At 40.4% G+C, this 23,972-nt stretch overlaps 1 protein-coding gene across 4 annotated transcripts in view; it reads left to right on the top strand.

Moving 5' to 3' along the window:
• KCNMB4 (potassium calcium-activated channel subfamily M regulatory beta subunit 4) overlaps nucleotides 1-13,357 on the top strand; it is a 35,788-nt gene extending 22,431 nt beyond the window's left edge. The window contains exons 3-4 of one of the 4 annotated variants that reach the window (XM_067563935.1): nucleotides 7,949-8,026; nucleotides 12,731-12,861. In XM_067563935.1, coding sequence (XP_067420036.1) covers nucleotides 7,949-8,026; nucleotide 12,731 — 79 coding nt within the window. In that variant the 3' untranslated portion in view covers nucleotides 12,732-12,861. Of the gene's footprint in view, nucleotides 1-7,945; nucleotides 8,060-12,730 lie in introns of all 4 variants that reach the window. The other 3 variants (XM_067563933.1, XM_067563934.1, XM_067563932.1) reach the window with 3 other exon arrangements.
• The last annotated feature ends 10,615 nt before the right edge of the window (nucleotides 13,358-23,972 follow it).

Here is a 23,972-nt window from a genome sequence, read left to right as displayed (position 1 = left end):
ATCTTGGCTAATTGACATTGATGCACCTATCCTCCATGAATTTATCTAATTCTTTTTTTAGCCCAGTTCTAATTTTGGCCTTCACAAGATCCCCTGACAATGAGTTCTGCAGGTTGATTATGCGTTGTTTGAAGAAGTACTTCCTTATGTGTATTTTAAACCTGCTACCTATTAATTTCATTGGGTGTCCCCTGGTTCCTGTATTATATGAAGGGGTAAGTATCATTTCCTTATTCACTTTCCCCGTACCATTCATCATTTTATAGACCTCTATCATATCCTTCCTTATTTGTCTCTTTTCTAAAATGAATGGTCCCAGTCTCTTTAATCTGCTCATGTGGAAGCTGCTCCATACCCCTAATCATTTTTGTTGCCTTTCTCTGTACTTTTTTCCAATTCTAATATATCTTTTTTGAGAGGGGGTGGCCAGAACTGCACACAATATTCAAGGTGTGGGTGTACCATGAATTTATGTAGTGGCATTATGATATTTTCTGTCTTATTATCTATCCTTTTCCTAATGGTTCCTACCATTCTATTAGCTTTTTTGACTGCTGCTGTGCATTGAGCAGATGTTTTCAGAGAGCTATCCACCATGGCTCTAAGATCTTTCTTGAGAGCTAACAGCTAAATTCGATGCCATCATTTTGTATGTATATTTAGGATTATGTTTTCCAATGTGCATTATTTGCATTTATCAACATTGAATTTCGTCTGCTATTTTCTTGACCAGTCACCCAGATGTGAGATCCCTTTGTAACCCTTTGCAGACTGCTTTGGACTTAACTGCCTTGTGTAATTTAGTATCATATGCAGAGTTTGCCATCTCACTGCTTATCCCTTTTTCCAGATCATTGATGAATATCTTGAACAGCACAGGTCCAATACAGAACTTTGGGGGATCCCGCTATTACCTCCTCCATGAAAACTGACCATTTCTTCCTACCATTTGTTTCCGATCTTTTAACCAGTTACTGATCCATGAATGGACCTTCCCTCTTATCCCATGACTGATTATTTTGCTTAAGAGCCTTTGGTGAGGGACCTTGACAAAAGCTTCCTGAAAATCCATGTATCAACTGGATCACCCTGGCCCACATATTGATTGACCCCCTCAAAGAATTCTAATAGATTGGTGAGGCATGACTTCCCTTTACAAAAGACATGTTAACTCTTCCCAACATATCATGTTCATCTATGTGTCTGGTCATTCTGCTCTTTACTATCCTTTCAACCAATTTGCCTGGTACTAAAGTTAGGCTTACCAGCCCGTAATTGCCAGGGTCGCCTCTGGAGCCTTTTCAAAAATTGGTATTTTCTCTGCCCAACTCTACAAGCCCTTCTGTTCTCTCCTCTGTTCTCTTCCCCTAGTTGTGTGGCTCCTTTACACCTTTCTAGGCTCATTTTTCTGCTCTCTTGGGGAAAATTATTGAACTCGAAGGGAATTTCAAGCAGTGGATTTAATGAGAACTTCTTGGCATCCTGGCTTCCCATTAACCCATAGGAAGGGTTTCTGTGTAGCTGCCTTATTTGTTTGTCACTAAAATGCACATTCTGTTGGACAGCTAATATCACAACAGCCCTCTGAATTTTTGAGCCTTGTTCATCTCAACTACAACGTGGTTGTACACAAACATATATAGGAATGTGCTTCAATTAGTAAACAAGGCTTTATATTTGTCTGTGTGTGATCTACCGTCTGATACAGACCCATAGACTTTAAGATCAGAAGGGACCTTTATAATCATCTAGTCTGACCTCCTGCACAGCGCAGGCCACAGAACCTCACTCACCCACTCCTGTAATAGACCCCTAGCCTATGACTGAGTTACTGAAATCCTCAAATCATGGCTTAAAGACTTCAAAGTACAGAAAATCCACCAGCAAGTGACCTATGCCCCATGCTGAAGAGGAAGATGAAAAACCTCTAGGGTCTCTGCCAATCTGCACTGGGGGAAAATTCTTTCTTGATTCCATATATGGCAGTCAGCTAAACCCTGAGCATGTGGGCAAGACACACCAGCCACACACCCAGAAAGAATTCTCTGTAGTAACTCAGAACCCACCCTATCTAACATCCCATTATAGTTCATTGGGCATATTTACTGCTAGTAGTTGAAGATCAGTAAATTGCCAAATTGGGCTGTCCCTTCATACCATCCCCACCATTAACTTATCAAGCTCATTCTTAAAGCTAGGTAGGTTTTTTGCCCCCACCACTCCCCTTAGAAGGCCATTCCACAACTTCACTCCTCTGATGGTTAGAAACCTTTGTCTAATTTCAAGTCTAAACTGCCTGGTGGCCAGTTTATATCTATTTGTTCTTGTGTCCACATTGGCGCTGAACTTAAATAACTCCTCTCCCTCCCTGATATTTATCCCTCTCATGTATTTATAGAGAGCAATCATATCTCCCCTTAACCTTCTTTTGATTAGGCTAAACAACCCAAGCTCTTTAAGTCTCGCAGGTTTTCCGTTAATCAGATCATCCTAGTAGCCCTTCTCTGCACCTGTTCCAGTTTGAATTAATCTTTCTTAAACTTGGGAGACCAGAACTGCACACAGTATTCCAGCGCCTTGTATAATGGTACTAACACCTCCCTATCTCTACTGGAAATACCTTGCCTGATGCATCTTAGGGCTGCATTAGCGTTTTTCATGGCCGCATCACATTGATGGCTCATAGTCATCCTGTGATCAACCAGTACTCCTGGATCCTTCTTTCCCTCTGTCACTTCCAATTGATGCGTCCCCAGTTTATAGCAGAATTTTTTGTTATTAGTCCCTAAATGTGTGACCTTGCCCTTTCCACTATTAAATTTCATCCTATTTCTATTACTCCAGTTTACAAGGTCATCCAGATCTTCTTGTATGATATCCCGGTCCTTCTCTGTATTGGCACTACCTCCCAACTTTGTGTCATCCGCAGACTTTATTAGCACACTCCCACTTTTTGTGCCAAGGTCAGTAATAAAATGATTAAAAAAGATTGGTCCCAAGACTGATCCCTAAGGAACTCCACTGGTAAACTCCCTCCAACTTGACAGTTCACCTTTCAGTATGACCCACTGTAGTCTCCCCTTTAACCAGTTCCTTATCCACCTTTCAATTTTCATATTAATTCCCATCTTTTCCAATTTAACTAATAATTCCCCATGTGGAACCATATCAAATGCCTTACTGAAATCTAGGTAAATTAGATCTTACTGCATTCCCTTTTTCTAAGGCCTTGTCTACATTGACAATGTAGGTCGACTTAATGTGGCTTACATCGACCACATAAAGTATGCATCTCCACTGGCATGTCAGTTCCGCCGACCTAAATCGCGGTAAAATTCGACTTAATAAAATCACCTCTGCAAGTGGCGTCGTGCTGAAGTCGAATTCTATGGGTCAAATGAGCATCAGTGTAGGCAGAGCACAACGTAAATCAACGTTATTGGCCTCCGGGAAATATCCCATAATGCTCTGTTGTGACCGCTCTGGACATTTGCACTGTGCTGCACCATGCACAGGAAACAGCCCTTCCCCTGAAACTCTGGGAAATTTTGAATTCCCATTTCCTGTTTGGTCGATGTGGAGAGAGCTTTGTGGCTGAACTGCTCATAGCAACTGCACGCTCCAGCATGGAGTCAATCTGAGATCTTGGATCTCATCAGCCTGTGGGGCGAAGAGCCTGTTCTAGTTCAGCTCCGAGCCAGCAAAAGAAATTTAGAAATATACGAGAAGATATCGCATTGTATGGTAGAAAAGGGCCACAACAGGGATGTGCAGCAGTGCTGCGTTAAAATCAAAGAGCTGCGGCAGGCATAACAGAAAACTAGGGAGTCATTCTGGCTTGTCATCAAAGACATGCTGCTTTTATGAAAAGCTGCATGCGATGTTGCGTATTATGAAGGATCAGTCTGACATGCTGAGGCATCTGGTAGAGCTCCAGGAAGAGCAGCAGCAGGAGAGACTTTCTGCAGTCCCTCCAAAAAGCTCAAACAACAAGCTGTTTCATATCAGCTGCCACCCCCAAGCGCTCTAGGAGGAGGTTGAGCAGGGTGCAGTATGTGCTCCGCTCCACGCCAGACATCATTGATGTCACACTGATGTCTGTGAAACGTCCCCTGTGATTCACAAGGGCCTGCAACACCATTGAGAAGTATCCCTTCTGGTTTATGTACTCTGTTGCAAGGTGATCCGGGGCTAAGATAGGGATGTGCGTCCCATCAATCGCCCTGCCACAGTTTGGGAACCCCATTGCGGCAAACCCATCCACTATGTCCTGCACATTTCCCAAAGTCCCTACTCTTCTTAGCAGAAGTCTATTAATGGTCTGGCACACTTGCATCACAGCTGCTCCCACGGTGGATTTACCAACTCTGAATTGATTCCCAACTGACCAGTAGCAGTCTGGGATTGCTAGCTTCCACAGAGCGATGGCCACTCACTTTTCCACTGTCAGAGCTGGTCTCAAGCGAGTGGTCACGTGCTTCAGGGCTAGGGAAAGCTCTGAGCAAAGTTCAGTGAAAGTGGCCTTTCACATATGAAAGTTCTGCAGCCACTGCTTATCATCCCACACCTTCGTAACAATGCGGTCCCAACCAGTCTGTGCTTGTTTCCCGGGACCAGAACCAGCACTCCACAGACTGAAGATATTGTGTGACAGCCTGCAGCAAATGGGATTTTTTTCTCTCTATGGCTTGTAGCAGGACAGCTTCAGTAACATCGCTATTTTCCGTCCTGCAGCTCCTGTCTCAGCCTTGAAAATGCTGCAGGATAAGTTGGGAGGTGTTTGTGATGCTCACAATGATAGTGCAGACCTGAGCGGGCTCCATGCCTCTCCGGCCATGGCATGCACACAGTAGAGATGGGTTTGGAAAAATGGCATGAAAAAACGTTCATCTCTTTGTTTTGGATGGCGGAGGGGGCAGGGAGCACGTTGCATCATGGGAGAAAGACAACCTTCCCGAAAGGCACTGTGGGTAGTTGCACTGTGGGATAGCTACCCACGGGGCACTGCTCTGATGATTGATGCAAGCGCGGCTGGTGGGGACGCAAATCCCCAACGCAATGCGTGTGGTGTGATCACGTGCCTCCGACTTTGTAAGTTCGGCGGGGGAAAGTCGACTGAAATTAAATCAACTTCACTTCACAGTGTAGACATACCCTAAGAACTCCATTATCTTCTCAAAGAAGGAGATCAGGTTGGTCTGGCACAATCTACCTTTTCTAAAACCATGTTGTTTATATCTGTGTCTATGTAGCCCAGGACCGACTCCATTGTATGTGCATACATTTTTTCATGATGTTTCAATGGATAGTTGCTTGTATCCTAGCAATGCCCATCTCCTCTCTGGGACCCTAGTGAGGTAAGTAAGCATTACTGTCCCCATTTGACAGATGGGGAGCTGAGGCACAGAAAGGCTAAGTCGCTTTCCCAAGGTCACACAGGAAGTCTGTGGCTGAGCAAGGAATCAAATTTAGGTCACTTGTGTCCCAGACTACTGCCCTGACTGACCATCCTTCCTTCCCTATTACTGTACTAGAGCACAGAAAAAAATTGCATAAGAAAATGAATAGTTTAAAGAATCAAATTATCAGTGTCAGTGGAGGGGCACTTTGAACATTTTTTCCCCTCCCTATGACATCTTTTTTGTGTATTTGTGTAGCTGGACAAGCGCATGCATGTGTGTGTACTTACATACATGTACACATTCATGCACATCACTGTGCTGTCAATGCTTTCCCATCAGAATATCTCCACTTTCCCACTCCACGTGCCTGAGAGCCAACATTTAGGATTGTATGCTCACATAAAAGAGTTGAATTGACTCTTACTGAACACTACAGTGAATTGATGCAATGCTGAGAGTGTTCAATGCTAATAATTGATACACGAGTGCTGCCAATAGAACTCACTGTAATAAAGCTCTGTAGCAAATAGACTATATCCCACAAGCCATGCAAGGATTGTAAAGTCAGGAACGGCATTACAAATGTTTTCACCAAGTAGGGTTTATTACTTATCTTTTGATGTTGATTATAGAACCTCCTATAAGAGGCCCCAGGGATTGTAAGCATTTTACTTTCCTCAAACAGTCTGTATTTGTATTACAAATTTATTAAACCAACCCTCAGCCCCCAAATCCTTTGTACACGCAGCACATTTATTCGATGAGTGACAGAGGTATGATAACCGGAGCAGCTCTATGTGATAATTAAATAGCCTTTCTTCAAGATTACTCTTATCCCAGGCTGATTCTGTGGCACAAGGATAACAAAAAGCACAGAAGAGGTGAAATTCTACCTTCTTGGATAAACCTCAGAACTAATCACTAATGACATTTTGATCCTGGATTAATTTGTCTGATGAATTCTGATTGATTCAGATTTTCTTTCTGAACATTGTAGATTTTTCCCTTTTTTTTTTTCCTTTTTTTTTTTTTTTTTTTTTTTTAAAACATCCTATTTCTTGGCTTCAATTATTATGTTTTACCTAAAAATGCAATTTGTTAACAAAAGTTACTGTCGTACTAGAGCTCCTAAAAGCATGACTCAATCTTCAAGTTAAATCTTAGCCAGCCAGTTTCATAGGGCCGGGTTGCGATAGCTTGAGTAGTACCTTGCTCCAGGCAGCCCCATTTTAGTGGAGCAAGGTTTTACTTGATGTGAGGAAGCCTATCCCCGTTTGGCCCTTCGTAATCAGTGAGCTTGGTCACTTGGCTCCGTGTATTCAGGGTGGGGATCACTAATCCAAGTTTTCAAGTTTACGGTGCACAGTTCGTAAAAATCGTTCTGTTCCCATTAGTTGCAACATTGCCTGGGTAGTGGAAACTCCATTCCTATACAGCCACGTTTTGAGGTGCTCTTGCTTACTTGCAAATTCAGCATCATTCTTGTTGCTCTTTTCCTGAGATCATTAAGATACACCCCTTCCAAAGACCTTCAGGAAAACATCTCCATCCCCATTCCTATATTTGGGGACCAATTTATAATCCCTCTTATATAGAGAATTGATGTTTGGTTTCCCATCTCCACTCACTGAGTCATTGGATGCTGGCAACACAGGCTCTCTCGATTTCCCAGCTCATGCCAACACCCTTTCTCCTTACACAGAAACTAATTCTCTCATACTGTATGCTCCTTCTTGCACTTGGCAAATTTCCCTCTCTCTGCAGTTGCATTCTCTTTTCTCCAGCTGGAGCATATCCAACACCAGGTTCCAGCATCCTGATCCCAATCTGCTCCTTTGGTGGTTGTGAATACTCTGTTCATTACCGGTTTCCTTTGTCAGGGTCTTCCTGCTGCTCATCAGCTTCCTGCTCAGTTGTTCTGGATTCACTTGGTTTTCTGGTCAATGTGTCCATTCCTCTCCTTAGTCCCTGATTTTGTAGTATTTAGTGGCCCCAGCTGTATCTCGTTGATGACTTTCAAGCTGTGATGGAATGCACCCCTGTGTTCATACCCTCCTAACCATTGTAATAATCTTTGTACAAAACATTCCTTGTGAGGTATCATTTGAAAACTAATAACTTGCTGATTAGTAATATCATGGTGAAATGCGTGTAACAATATTATATGTAAAGTTATGAACATAAGCTGAAATCATGGCTGAAGTGTGTTCACCAGACAAATCTGGGGAGGGGGAAACCTGTTTCTCAAAGATTGACAAGCTGACGCCTTTAGCCAGGTGTCATCAGAGCAGATGAGCAATCACCTGTCAAGTGGTTGTTCTTTGATAAGGAAGTGGGACAGGAACAAACATATTTGTATCTTAGCAAACAACAGCATGGAACCTCTTTTGCCACCAGACTCCTTGACTCTGACCTCACAGCAGGAATGAACTTTATCTAGGGGTAACCTTCAGGAAAATGTATTTCAAAGGGTGACTGAACTATGAAAGTGAGGGGCAAAAACACCTCAAGGTATCTCTTCCTCTCTCTCCTCTTCACCTAAGAAGACAGGAGAAACAGCCGCTGGACTTTGGGAACAGATGTTGGCCTGAGAGTTTGATCAGCAATATTAGTGGAAACCCGTGGTAAGGAACTTCACCTTGAATCAAGTCTAATTAGTTAAGTTTTAGTATTAAGAAGCATTTTATCCTTATTTCTCTTGTAACCATTTCTGATTTTAATGCCTTGTGCTTGTACTCACTTAAAACCTATCTCCTTATAGTTAAATAAACTTTTTATTCTTTAATCAAAACTAATCCAGTGTTGTGAACTGTGTGGGTAACTCCATTTAGGGTAACACACTGTTATATATTGATCCGCTTAGAAGGGCAACTGACCTAATATATCTGGACTGTCCAGGAGAGGGCTGGACAGTGCAGAGTACACATTTTTGGGGAAAAATTTGGGACTGGGGGTGTGTTGGGGTCATGCTGTAAATAGTAACCGAGGCGGCTGGAAGCCAGAGTGTGGATGGTGTTTGCTGACAGGCTGCTGGGGGTCAGAGCTGCTGGACCAAGGCTGTGGCTTTACACAGACACTCAGGGTGTGACCTGCATGCTTGAGCAGCCCTCTTGGGAGCTACAACAGCAAGGCATTGTGAGGCACCCTGGGTTGCAAGGCAAGGGTGACATACTGGTCTGGATTGTCCGGTCTGGATTGTCCCACCCTGGAATGTCATACAAGGTGTTTCCCATTTGCAGCTCACAGCTATTGGCAGAGTGCCTCTGTCAGTTGCTCTTTGTTTAGTTTTTTATGCTGTGGTTGAGATTTATTGCTCTGCTTGGCTCTATAAGCTGCTGTTCCTTTTAAAAGCCTTCCTTTGTCTTCCTCTTAGTCTTATCCTGGAAAGAAAGAAAGAAAGAAAAAGGGCGTTTCTCTTTCATTCCCCTCTCTCCCTCTGCCAGTGTCAGAACATATGAGTGTCAGCACACCTGTATCTCTCTGTGAGCCTGCATTGTCACCTTGTGCCCTTTAAAGTATTCTCTGTGGCATTTCCCACATGCTAGGACTGCAGCCTGACAGAGCGACGCCTTATGGGAGAAGACGCTGTAGCCTTGGGCACCTTTTGGCCAAGAATCCCTAGGAGCATTACATGGGAATCAGCCATTCTTCCTTCACTGCCTCTTCATAAAGGTTGAAGGTGGCCTACCCCTTTGAGATTGCCTGAGTGGAATCTCCAAGCAGCCTGAAACGAGGGTTATAGTAAAACAAGAGCTTTTTGAGAAGGGGAAATCAGAAAGAAATGGCGTGGCAAGCAGAGCATATCTGATGGTGTACCACAAAAGCTGTTGTTACATGTGTTGTTACAGGACAATAAGTTAAGGTCTTATTTCTGCAGGGTGTTTTACTGTCCCTGGAGCGCTTTTCCCGGCAGCATGTCAGAGGCTGTGTCTATACTGCAAAGTGCAGGTGAGGTTGCAGCACAGGTAGGCATACCTGTGTTAGTTTTCATTTAGCGAGCCTGGGTACCAACAGCCCTGTAGATGTGGTGGTATATGCTTCACCACAAGCTAGCAACCCAAATACATACCCAGGGACCCCGGAGGACTTGTACTCAGATTGTTAGCCCATGCTGTAGCCTGTGTCACCACATCTACACAGCTATTGTTACCCGTACTAGCTAGATAAAAGCCAGCCTCGGTATGCCTACCCGTGCTACGGTCACATCTTCACTCTGCATTGTAGAGTACCCAGAGAGACAATTTTGTGTCATTCTCTCTTGCTCTTCGAGGTCCCTTAGTTTTATCTTTTAGGTTATTTTAATCTTCCCTCTTGTGACCACACCCACAACAATTGTTCCCCAGCCAACCTCACATCTCGTTTTTAGAGAAACATTCCCTACACTATTTTGTTAGCCCTTTTTTCTAGCTTCATGACTATGTTTTTGCATGTTAATTGACCTGGCTGGAGTTGCTCACCTGAGTCCAGCTCATTGCTTTGCATCTGAATTTTAAGAGAGGGCTCATGATTTAAAATTCTCTCATTGTTAATTTTGCTCTTTATCATATATAAAATGATCAACTCATGTATAAGAATTTGATAATATCCGTTTAAATAATTTGTGAGCCCTTTAATGGTGCTCATTATGTTTTGTATTTTAGAACCTTCTAAAAATCACTTCGGGCAGCTGTAGCGTGTACTTAGGCCTGGCATGTCAGTGTACCTGTAGTAAATAGGTTAACATGTCATATACACAAAGTTATACAGTAAAAATAATATACATTTAAAATATAAGACCTCTACTAAACACTCCAACATCTGAGGCCTTGCACAGATATTTGATATTGAAGAAAATGCTTAGCAAGTCTTTGGCTCATTTCCTGTCTGGAAAACTTTTAAATGATCAAGTATCAGACTTGAATTTCTATCTGTAATGAATGCTACAATTCACCAGTCCTGTAATTTGTACAGATGCTTTCAAAATTCTCTGTTAGGACACAATTGAAAGGCAGTCTGACTCTCTCTAATTACATCTTCATTGCCCTGATTGAATCCAGTGTTCAAGTTTGCTTGTGCACTGTTTTATTTATTTTATTCTTTGATTAGTACCCACTTTTTAAAAAAAACAACTTAGTCTTTACTTCTCATGCAAGCTGAGAACCAAGAGTGGGGATGCTCTTTGTTAACTCATTTCAAACTTAATTCATTGTCAAATTCCAGTTTGTTAGTCAAGCAATTCGGTGCAAAGTGTGGTGAAAACAGTATTGTGTTTTCTGAGAAAATCTTTTAATTTGTGTGCCATCATTCAAATATTGGGGGTGAGGGGGTTTAATAGTTATATTAACTAATTTAGTACCTCAGTATGCTCCAGGAACATCCCAGGAGAATGCACTTCACTTACTGTGCTCCTGAATATGCTAAATTCTTGTGCTGCTTGTTATTTTTTGTATTGCGCTAGCACCCACAGGCAGAATCAGGGTCCCATTGTGCTAAGCACTGTGCACATGTATAGTGACACGGTCCTACCTTCAGAAACTTAAAATCCAAAGGGCTAACATTCAATGAACTAACCATCTCCCAGGGATTTCAGTGGAATGTCCATAGACTGTAGGGGTTGCCATATCAACATAGACCATCGATCATTTAGCCCGGAATTCTGTCTTTACTGGCAGCTGGGATGTTTCAAGAAAGAAAAGAAAAAGCCGTAATATATTTAATGAATTCTACAGCGATGGATGTGGGGAAGAGGCAAAATAGTTTCTTTCTGACTCTCCTGACCCTGATGAACAATGTTTGCTTAGTCTTATAATAATCAGAAAGTGACAGTACAACTGGAAATCAGAAGATCAGCAGCTGGTGATTAGTGTTGTAATCACTGGGTCAGGCTGTCCTCTCACTTCCACCACGTTTACATCTCTATAATTCCACTGATGTTATTGAGGGAGCTTCTGATTGAAACCAGTGAGCAGAGAATCATGCTCCACTCACAGGGCTTAATAATAGCAGCATGCAAGTTATTGGTGAAGCATTTTAAGCAGAGCAGTTTATGTGAAAAGAAGCATCAGGTGGCACTGGTGCAGAGGGCTTCTGTTTGAGAAGTCTAGAGAAAGCCAGAACCAAGAACAACACAAACCCTTTTCTGAGGTTTGCAAAAGTTTGGTTCCCCTCTGATAGTTATTTTTCTTTTGTATGTGTGTTTCTGCACCTTCTGGCTCTGACTGCAAAAGTAGCAGACATGTCCATATATCATGAGGCTTATTTAATGTTATTAACATCATTACCGTGGGAGCAGAAAGAGCCAGAAATGAGAGACCTTGTCCATAAGATGTTCAGACTTGAGAGGTTCAGATAAACAGCTGATATTTCAGGCACTTTATCCAAACTGAATTTCCAAATGTTTTGAGATTCCCTCATTGGAATTTAACAAACCGCTACAGACCCTGAATTCCAAAAATGAACTGGTCACTGAAGAAATGGACTTGGTGGCCTCGGCCTAGGGTAAAATCTTCAAAAGTGCCTAAGTCCCCTTGACTTCCCAGGGTGTTTAGGCATGTTTCCATTGGATGTTGTTTTGTTTTCATTAGCAAACCACAGCTTGGCGCTACTCAGTGTAATTGACCTTTGCTGCTGCAAAGAAATCCTGTACTAAGCGCTTGTGGCAGTTTAGGAATGAGACGGGGGCTGTGTCTGTATTTGGAGTTTTCCTTGGTTCCAGCAATTGGTGGCAGCCCACAGATGTACTTAAGCTGTGCAGACAAGTAGCAGAACCATGGAGAAAAGGATGGTACTGGCACAGGCTCAGCCTATGTTATATTTGACAGTTATCAATGCTTCGTTTCAAGCATTATAATTCTCTCCACACCTTCATGCCCAGTGTGGTCAAAGCCAAGGGTTAATGAATTAGAACTTTTAAATTACATTTTCAAGTAATTACCCCATTTTTGATTGTTTGACACCTATATATTAGAGTACTGCTGCACTGTATTAAATGATCATTTTACTGCTTTTGGTAAATCATGCTCCGACATTGTTACGTTGCACGATCTTTCACTGCCTTATATGATAACCTAAACTCACAGATCATTTTTATCTGAATGGGTTTTTCTCTGCAAAACACTTCAAACAAAACACCCAGGCAGCATGCCATGAATTTTGATGATATATTTGCAAATTAAAGTGATGGATGAAATGGAATGATCCACTTAATCATTTTCTAACGCAATTACAAATAAAATGGCATTATTGTTTCCATGTCAAATGCCTTCCATTGATGGATGAATTCATGCCCATTTGATATATATATATATATATATAATGTATTCCTCCTCTCTTTCCTCCCTCCTTTACAGACCAGATGATGTGCTGCTTAGGCGTACCCACGATGAGACGGTCCTCTTGCACTGCTTTCTCTGGCCTCTGGTTACTTTCCTGGTAGGCGTTCTAATTGTGATCTTGACAATCTGTGCAAAGAGCTTGGCCGTTAAAGCAGAGGCAATAAAAAAGAGGAAACACTCGTAAATGGAAAAGTCGCTGAAGGAAAAGGAAAAAGTTGTAGGAAAGTCCAAAGTGTCAAACCTGACACACCTGCACGTCTCTAGTGCACCCAGATGTGCTTGTTACCAGACTCTCGTCAGGCTTTGATATGGCTGATGCCTGAGGATTATTCTTGGGGGACAGCTTTATGAAATGTCAACTAATTGCTTCTTCCGCTATCACAATAAACAAGAATATTCCACCAAAAGATTCTAAACTGCACCAAATATGCTGCACTGTATTAGACTAAACTTGAACAATGGCTAATTTATCCAGGTCTTAGTCGTACTGAGAGACAATATCAGAAAACTCAAAATGTGGTTAATTTCACCTTTGCAAAACAATCTGTTGTATTGTTATTTGGTATTAAATATTTTAAATATGATTTACTTTATTATAGAATGTATTTCTGAAATATTAAAGAATGGTGGTTTTGTTTTTTATCTTTGTTTAACTTCGTTTTTTTTTTTTTAATTTAAAGCTCTAAAATAACATGTTCCACTGATTTTTTGTCTTCCCTATATTGGAGAGTTTAATTTTGAAATTGACACTTTAACTTAGGTCTAGACAAAACTCTTTCTTCATTCTGAGTTGTTTATCTTGCAAAATACTAAGATCCCTGAGGAATTTTTCTCTTGTAGTTAGAAAAGAAATATTTTTATTTGAAAGAGAAAAACAATGCTGGAAATAATCCTGTTGACTCAATAGCATTTAGTCTTTTGCAGTTCTATAGCATTCTGTGAGTTATCCTATTAGCGTTATCAGCTTCATAAAGTGGTGACATAAACCGAAGTGCTTTTACACAAATGTGTTTTGTAGTAGAGATCCCATTAAGATGCTGCATAACTCTTCTAATCACATACTTAAATTAGAAAGCTCTTTGAGCCATGGAGTCCCTTTACATCACTTTGTTCATGCATGTAACTAAACTACCATTGTCACAATCGCTCCATCGCTATGAGTAGTGCTAACAGTCTCGACAAAAGGATGCTTTTCAATATCAAAAACAAGATGTACTGGCAACTGAGTAACTCAGTATCTACTTTCTATATCTTACCTTGCCATTTCCAACTTTAAGTATCATAAACCTGGGTGATATTTATCCTGGTCAAGTTAGAGAATAAACTTACAAGGCACATTCTAATTCAATGCAAAGCTTTCTCTACTTTTTTACTTCTCTACTTTTGTCACAAGTCGTATTAATGAGAGCCCGCTTTTCAGTATGTTTCTGATGCATATCATATGATAAAATAACTTATTTTAACCTTTTAATTAGCAAGTCTGTAACTCTAAACCCGCTTTTTATTTTTTAACCCCTCTGCCATTCTTAGGGTTGATTTAGATACAGATATCTAATGTATTGCTTCCTGGCTTTTTTGACCATTATTAGCAGAAATGTTTCCATGAGAAAAAAACAAACGACTTTAAATCCTAGGAAGTGTTCTGTTGTCATAAGGTTGGGTGATAAAGTGATTTCCAGTGTCGATTATCCTTTCAGTGGTTATTGTGCAGATAAGAATCAAATATTCAAATGCTTTAATAGCTTTTTATTTTGGAAATTATCATAATGTGACAGCATGGGATGGGACACAGGGCTGCCTGGAGACTGTTCCTAGCTCTGCCACTCTCCTGGTATATGCCTCTGGAATGTCACTTAATCTTTTTGTGTCTCAATTTCCCCATCTGTAAAATAGGGATATTGTTACACTTCTTGATAAAGCACTTTGAAAGCTAGGAATGAAAAATGCCATATAAATGGTATATACGTAATTCTCTGCTCAAAGGATCATTCCCTGGGAAGTACATCTTTTATTATCATGCTCCTTTAGGTACTGTCTGTGTCTGAAAGGAAAAAAATTGCCACAATGAATGGAGGGTGGGATTTTTTTTCAAACTGCCTATGGAAGTTTGGTATCTTTTGAAAAGACGAATCTGCTATTTAGCAGAGAATATCTCTTTTTATTTAGCAACAGTATCTAGATTCCAAGACCTCTGTTTCATGTGCTGCAATCCTGTTGCCTTAGCAACAAACTACCTTAGCAACAAACTGAACCATTCCATGGTTTTTATTGTCACACTGCAAATCAGAGAAAATTGCTGTCTTTGGGCAATTTTGCCATTTGAGTGAAATGGTGGCAAGCCCACTTTCTATGTTTCCATTGATACTCCCTGCACATGACTCACTACAGGCAGTCTGTATAACCTTTATTCAGTGCAGATTAAAATATCTTTGTTTTTTCAAAGGAGCTAGAAAAATGTGGTGAGTGTGACACAGATTCACCCAGAGTTTGAGACAGCAGCTTGGGTCTCATAAATCCAGATTAAATAAATCCTATCTTTGCTGTAAAAGCTTTTATGACTGAACTGTGTGGCTGATTCCCTGAGTAAAGGTAAGAATCGAATTGAGTTTGTATAGTCAAACTTAGTTTGTTCGGACATCACAGCTATAAACGTACTAATACTGTGATTTGTGGATTCCACTGGAAGTAAATCACAGTTATAAGGATGATATTAAATCACCTTTCGTTTTGCAGAGCACTTGCAACATGAGTAAACACAAAGAATTCAGTTGGAAAGCAAAGAAATAGTTGAGGAAAAAATTAATTTTTCTATCATTGCCTTTGCTTTGGTGATGTAGAAATTCCCAACTAATCCCTACACTTGATGAGTGGCTCTTGGGATTTCCTACTGTAAGGTTGTTTTATTGATTCCCTATTGGCTTAGTATATTTTCCAGTTCCTGTTGCATATTCTCCAGAGATCTCCTCCTAAGAAAGCATCTAATTTAAAGCGGAGCAGACTAGTCTGAGTTCTCCATTTTATTAAACGTTTATATTGCCTACTTGGAAGGACTCTGCTTCATCCTGCTCTCCAATGCACTGCTTTATTAAAGAATGTGCATTCTCTCTCATGTGGTGCAGTTTGATATTTTGTGTGTGTCGTATTCAAATCCATTAGCTTCTTATGCTTATTTTTATAAATCACATATGACATGATTTGAAGATTGTTTGTTTGTTTGAGGCCACCTTCCCTGACATTGTGTTTTGCACTTGTAATAAGTCAATAAGCATTCAGCGGTGGATTAGAAAAATGAACTGCTGCGTTAAGAAGCTTAACTCAACTAATTGAGCAGGAGAGGCACTTCAGGTTCTGTCTGTGTAGTATTCAAAAGTAACCACACGCACTTTCTAATATAAATATAGCCTATTTTGAGTTGAGTGAAGGGTGTGTTCTGGGCAAAATTGGTTGGAATTTGAGAGCTGTGTTTCCACAGTTTGTCTCTAAGCCTGGGCCTCTGCTAAAAGGTCAGCAGTACACAGCTCTGGTTAGCCAGGGGGGGATTGAGCAGGAGTTTGAGCTACTTAAGCAGTGGTTAGTGAGAGCTGTGCAGCCTTGGATTGTTACAGGGCTACCAATAAAATGTTCCTGTTTAGACAACATTCTGGTCTCTTGAGTTTAATCTCTGGTGAGGGAGGATTCCACTAAAGCTCACCAGCAGGGGAAAAAAAAAAAAGTAGCATACACCAAAGGTCTGAGCTGTAGCCCCTTCCAAAGGACTGCGAGCTGGGCCCTAAACAACTGAAATTCGATAGCCACGCATTACAGCAAAACAGTCATTTGCATACTCTTACCTTGGATCTTAAGAGAGCTGGTTAATTGTTTTGGTGAGAATTAGACACCGTAAAGATGAAGCAACTGGATTTTCTTAGTTTCTAACGTTGTGGAAGTATAAAGGAATTTTTAAAGCTGTGCTCACCTCTTTTATCCTATTGTCATCCTTTACCCCAGGTCCAGACATACCGAAGTTATCTTTCCAATTGCATATAAGTACACCTACAACTGTTAGGCATATCAAACGAGGCTTTGTGTGTGGTACAACGAAGGATCTATATGGCTTGCTTGTCCTCCAGAGTCCAGCTGACAGAGCAAAAGGGAAGTTTAATCAGGGAGGTGCCAAAGAGAAAACTAGGTTAAGAGTATTTAAATCCCTAGCAAATGGACAGTTCGTTGTAGGGATTAAATAAACTTCAAGAAGTGCAAGTCCTTGGCAGCAAGAGATGTAATTCCTATCCATGACACAAGTGTCATGGATATATTTTAAATTTATACAAATGAAGGAATGATATAGATGCTGGGATAGTGAAGACTACATGCTTATAAAAGAAGTGGATTGCTAAAGGGTCTTTTGTCAGTGTTGCAAATAAAGATCTCGGAATATCAGATATCAATTTTTGCAAACCTTAACCTAACTGTCTACAAATATTTGGAGGACCAAGGTGGAATAGTAGGAATTATCTCGAATGGTGCAAAAAGCATCAGAAAGGGGTTTATAATAAGTAACCTATTAGACTATGGAATAGTTCCCCAAGTGAAGAGATGGAAGCCTCATTGTTGAAGTCATCTAAAATATAGGATAGGTTTGCTTCCATTTTCAATTTCTATGAAAATCAACAGTCTCTTTCGTCAGCCTGGAACAGCTGCCCCAGCCTCTATTACACTTAAAACAAAAATGTTCCCTTTGTTTGTCATTGAAAGAAAGTGTTAAGATGATATGTGAAACTAACTATCACTGTACAATGGAAAGCATGAAAAACGTGAGCAAGAAAACCTTGGAAAGAATGATTGTGCAGTCAAACTCTCTTGGAAGATCACAAACTTGCTGAATGGCTCAGACGGGATGTTTACAACTGGGAGAGGATAGAGGATGTGCCATATGAACTGATGTTCTGATACAAAAGCAATTGCCTACATGTGCAGTGTTTAATTCACAGGCTTTTTTTTATCATTCTAATGGAGGTTTGGAATCTCATATTCCAGGAAACCACTTTCTATTTATTACATACACATCTTGTAGATTTAAAAAGCTAATGAGAAAAGTAAATAGAATGACTCATCGTACTGTATAACTGTATGTGAAATAAACATTTTAAAAATGCACAGCTCATTTCCAAATAGTCTGTAATGCATAGATTGATCATCCTAAATTTCCCAGAAAGACAAGAAGGCTAAGACTACTGGAATCTTCTCTGGTTCTGGTTATAGAAAGGGTGCTTTGTTGAGGAAGAGTCTTTAATGTAATGGCATACAGCAGTATAAACTATATGCCAAGCTCTTTCATAGCTTTCTGGCTCATCCAGGATTTATTTGAGTTTCATTTGTTGGTCTCTAGAAATAGTATAAGAAATCAATTCTCACGAGCTGTTTCAGTGTCACATACTAGCTTTTTGCCGATTGACAGTGACTGCCGTTTTCTAGGCAAAGCAGTTTAAATGGCCAGAATTCTTATGGTTTGAAGAGTACCTCAGGAGGACCAGTTCTCAAAGGAAGTTAATACCATCCTTTTGTCCTCAAAATCCAAGATTGCCAAAGCAGGGCTGTTCAGGACCAGGGAAGTATCCTTGTCTTTGTATTTAACCTGAGGACAAATCCAGTCTGTGTGTTCTTACTGCTGGCGGGCTCAAATAAGAAGCAACTTCTAGTCCTCTCTCAGGGAATAAGCAAATATTATACATTGAGTGTTTTTAAAATGCGTATATATATATAAATTTATATGCAACCTTGCTTTTGACAAGATGCTAATATACAAAGTCTGGGCACTTCTGCAGGCAGTTTGTGGGGCTGCAAGCTGAGTTTTGAAGATTAACTGTTTTAACGCATAGCTATAACTTTCTTTGATTTTTCAGGATAGTATTTGCCAGATAAGGCAAGCTCATTGGTGCCATTGTGAATTTCATAAGTAATTTTTGTTGCTGCATGCCTTAGGAGCAGTACAGTTTACATTACGTACCAAAGAGAGATTTGATAGAACAGTGGCAGATTACTGAGTCCTCTGATAAAAGACCAGAAGGTGGAATTGAAGTAAATGATCTTAGAGATGTTTCAGTGACAACTTTGAGTGAAAAAGGAAAAACTGATAGTCGAGACCAAACAAAGACTGTATCAAAGGTAGAGAGAGGAAGATTTTGGAATCACTGAGGACTGGTATGTCTGCTTTGATGAGAGAAGACTTAAAACTGGGGAGCAACTTCAAGTTCAAAATGGACTGTGCTTGTTAAATGATCCTGGAAGGGAATAGAGCATGTGCTTTCTCCTAATTCCAAAATATCTGACAGTTACTTCCAGTTGAATAACAACAAAGGAAGCGGATACTGTGAAGCTAAGAGTGAATAAGGGTAAAAAAAAGTAGCATTAATGAACTGAAGTGTTGCCATGACAATGGAACAAACTGACACTGCTCATTTTCTGGAGAGAGACTGCAGTTGATGTAACCCCTTTGAACCCTATATCCCTAGCATGACAGGAAAAGCCTAAAATCAGTTAACCAAAGTCAGGCTAAGAAATAGCCGATGTAGGCTGGAACCTCGTAAAATTTGTTTTGAAAAACTAGGCTTCGTTTGATAGGAATGTGGCTTCAGTAGAGAGCAATCCAAGGCTTTAGGGTAAAAGAGAACCCCATACTAGAAATCGAGGAGAAGGAGGGAACTAAATGAAAATGCAGTTAAGACTTGGGGGAATCAGGACAGCAAAAAGGTAGACTCATTGCTAGCCCAAAGGATTAAGGAGCAGGGGACTTTTAGATCAGGGAGAAAAGAAATGCCAGAAAAGAAGTAGGCCCATTAATAAATGAAGGTGAAATCCTGAATGACATTAAAATGACTGAGCTACTGAACTGATCCTTTAAATCATTCTATTTAAGTAACAGGCCTGGGCAATCAGGAATTAATGAAGACCTTGTCAACAAAGCTGTTTTTTAAGAAGCAGAGAAGACCATTGAATAGACACCAGTCAGGAAATCCAGATGATATGCATCCCAGAATGCAAAGATTTTGCTATTAAATATATTGAGCAACTGACCATTGGTTTTGAAAAGTCATTAAAAATTGGTGTCAGAGAAAAGGAAAAAGGAAAATATAGTACCAACATTAAAGCAATCCCTCAAGATCTAGGAAATCTAGCTTCAATCCTTATTAAAATGATGGACCATTCATAATTCATCTGAAAACACCTAGAGGATAAAAGAATCACAACCAGTAAATAGCATGGATTTATTAAGAACAAATATTGTCCAAAAAACTCTATTCCTTTTTTACAATCAACCTAGAGAATAATGGGAATATATATGAAGTAATACAACAGTGGCTCAAAATCTCATTTGAAAAATTAATTCAGATCAGGTTGGTTATGAGCAATGAAAGATGGAGAACTGGCTAAAGAACTGTCAACACAAAGCAATAATAAATGGCAATATATTCAGCTGCATACAGGTGTGCGATGAAGTGCCTCAGCAGCTTTATTTATTATATGAAAGGCGACATAAAGAGCCAATTAATTGAATTTTTAAATTATACTGAACCTGGAGGTGTTATGAACACCAAAGTGAGAGACAATACAAAGGGGACCACAGTAGGTTAGAAATATGAGCCGGAAATAAAATGCCTTTTGTATCTTGAAAAATATAGGCTAATAAATTAGAAGTGGAGGAGGAAGGATACAGCAAATGCACCCGCAGTGGGAGGAAGCTTCTTGAAAAGCAAAGATGCTAAAAGAAGAGCCACATGTAATAGTAGCCAGCAGAGTGGTTATGGCACACAACTAATTGTACATAGTTTTGATGTAGAACTGGTATTTAGGGCTGAAATCACCCACTTTGGGGAAGATAGCTGCATATTTTCTTAACACCTTAACTCTGGGTGGGGTTGTATGTTAATTTTCATTTGAGTTTCTTTCAAGTGACTGTTAAATGGGAGATGGTGGTTAACAGAGCTATCAATTTACAGGTTAGTTTTAGGCTCTGTTTTTAGAATAGTGTTGCATCAGGAGTTTGGTTAGGAAAGGTGTGCATGGTTATCACTATATGATAAATTGACGTATATACATTGGAGGCTGTTCAATACGTGTCATTAACAGGCGCTGATACTGCAGTTGCATCTGTGCAGGTGGATGTCTGTGGCCGTGCAGAGAGAGTCCCATGACTTTGGTGGGGTTCCACGGCTTGTGGGGATCCAGTTACAAGATCAAGGGCATAATGTTTCTTTTTCCAAAGTGTTTTGTGTTTCTATATAGAGATTACACATGGCTGTGTGGCATTTATTTTTCTTTTCATTTCCCTGGGTGTTTTACTCAATTTAATCCAAGAGCTCAGAACACCTTACAGTTGACAATGTGGCTTAACATTTACAAATTTGAAAGCATTTGGATTTTTCTCTTCTTTTTATTTGGAATATGAGAAGGAATCAACATCAGCCATGTAACGGGACCATGGAAGCAATCTTAACTCTCCATAATCAAATTATACACCAGCAGAGTCAGGCCTGGAATCTTGGTCTTCTAGCAAAACCAAAAGCTCTGAACCAAAGGCAGATCTCCATTAACTGTCACCTGTAGAAATGCCTGAATTTGTTTCTAATCTGCAACAAGCCACTAGAGCACACCATACTTATATACGTGTGAATTCACCATGTGCAGAAGGCTAGCACAAGGCTTGCATCCTACTTAAGCCTCACGTATACTTTTAAAACAGAGAATAAAGTGGAAATAAGCCATGTGTAGACTTTGTCCTGGCCCTTTGCACAGCAGTGAATTTCATCCATAATGACTGCTCCTGCTCCAATTGACTTCAACGGTAGGAAACTCCCAACTGATATCCATGCCTTCAGAACTGGGCCTAGAGCTCCCATTGAAATCAGTTGAACCCAAAACTATCCACAAAAAGAAATCATTAATAACTTTGCTTGATTAGAACCTATTTTCTTTAAGTACAGTAGGTGCAGGAGTTTTCAAGGCATTTTCACTCTATGGGAAATTTGAGCAGTAACAAGCCATTTTTGAGCAAAACCGAAACAAAGAAAAAGTTAGACAAAAGTCAAAATTTCCGATCAGGGTTATACTGAATAACCAATTACTCAAAAAATGGCTTATTCTTGCAAAGTTTTAAGAAAGTTTCTCTCTCTCTGTCTTTTTACCTTCAGAGTAAATGTGATGGTTTAGAGCCCATGCCAAACTTATATGTGGAATATATATATTATATATTAGTGGAAGCTGGCTGCAACTTTACCTCTGTCTCTTAATGATATGGACATAGGTGCTGGAACTAGGAGTGCAGGGAGTGCTGCTGCATCCCCTTGCTTGAAGTGGTTTCCATCATATGCAGGGTTTACAGTTTGGTTCAATGGCTCTCAGCGCCCCAACTATAAAAATTGTTCCAGCACCCCTGGATGTGGATTGAGAATTTGTCTCATTTCCTTCCTGTCTTCAGTCATACTGATGTACATACTTTTCCCTTTGACTTTGTTGTTTCTTTCTTAATCATACCGATGACACACACACACCCGGTGGCAAAGATTTACTATGCTCATCGTTATTCTGCATTCATCTGCACTGAGCCCTGTCAGTCTCAATAATTAGCTTTTTAATCATCTCGGATATTCTGCACCAAGTTGCGTTCCTCATTATATTGTTCCTCTATCTCCCGTATTTGTCTGATTAATACTCCTCTTAGGTTACATTTGCTAGGTTAGTTATCAAGGTGGCTGATCAAGGGGATGTCTCAGAAAAAAAATCCAACATCAGATTAGTGATTTTTTTTAAAACGTGCAAAAAAAATTCTATTTTAACATTGATCCTTTTTAAATTCTGTACAAGCTTTGTGCTTCACTGGCTTGCAGTGTTCTCACAGACAGAGTCAAACGTTGGCATTGGTAATATTAATTACTGCGTGTCAAAGAAGTTCTGATAATTTGGCCCGCTTTAAAAAAAGATAATCTGTACGTAAAGAGGTCCTGTTACTACAGCAAGACATTTCCCTTGGGTACGCAGGGTTGTGAAGCACCTTGCTACCACCTGCCTTTTAGCATGAGGAAATCTTGTCTGTGAGTCAGCTCCCCATCTCCACCAGGCAACATGAGCATTGCTTTCTAGATCTCTCAGGTTGAAGCAATTGGCACACACTAACCCCTGTCTCTCTGGAGTGTCCAGCCCGCTCTACTGGACACCCACAGTATTCACAGATCCGCTGTTCCCAGAGGAGCAGTACACCCCATCTTACCAATTTCACCTTAGAGCACAGCTCCGTTTAACACAGCATGTTAGATACGTAAGTGGCTTTGACTTTGAAACAGCGGTGTTCAGAACACCAGCCAGTGTGGGCACTCGCTGTCTCTTTGGGAATGAAGACAGCATGCTTCTCTTACTTTTGTTTTATTTCCTTCTTACAATTCATTCTAATATTGCCTTTGCTTTTTTTGCTTTTTTGACTAATTTTGTTCGTTATATGCACTGTGTATGACTCACACATTTGTCTGTTATCCCCTTTCTAAACATCTGCTGTTAGTTAGCTTAACTGTTTAAACTCTCTCTGCATTCTGTCCATTAGCCTCTCTGAGAATGAAGTCAGCTTAGCTCCATATTTGCTAGGAAATTGACCGGCTGGTGATAACGGTTGTCCATAACGGGTCCCACCTAACTCGCTAACATTTTTTTAACTATTGGTGTAGAGAAGATACAGAACTGTTTACAGCGCCATTTCAGACAGTGTTTCTGAGACTTGTGGAAATTGGTGGACTACAATGGTGCTGAAAAGAGCTTTGGCCCATCTGTATTCTCAACACTGATTCTGGAGGACATGAATTGTCAGCAATGGGTCCGTTTCCTAGGGTGTGAATGTGATAGACTTTTCTTTAATGTCCCACCAGTGCTACCACTGGCGCAGTTCCATCAATGGTGGAAGCCTGGCTGGCTCACCAGCATTTTAAGTTTCATGGTGTGTTTAGGTCTAGCTGACAAAGTGTTTTAATGCTGATGGGTATGGGCAACTTGTTTACACTGGGTCATCTGCCATTGCTCTTGCTAGTGGAGCTTCTCCAGTGCTCATGCATGTAAAGAAAATCAGACTCAAGAAAAGCATAGAGTGGGAAGGGCTGTTTTATATACAATATGACAGCAGAATTTAAAGATCCATAAGCCTTCCCTATACACAGATTAAAATGAATAATAAGAGTATTGACAATATATATTTATGAATTTATTCCTAATTAATTCAGCCACCGAATTTAGAAGTCCC

Source organism: Emydura macquarii, unplaced genomic scaffold (genome assembly GCF_026122565.2).
Source record: "Emydura macquarii macquarii isolate MOO-44397 ecotype Brisbane River unplaced genomic scaffold, CSIRO-AGI_Emac_v2 contig_2636, whole genome shotgun sequence".
NCBI classification, from domain to species: domain Eukaryota; kingdom Metazoa; phylum Chordata; order Testudines; family Chelidae; genus Emydura; species Emydura macquarii.
This window is presented reverse-complemented; position numbering and strand designations above follow the sequence as displayed.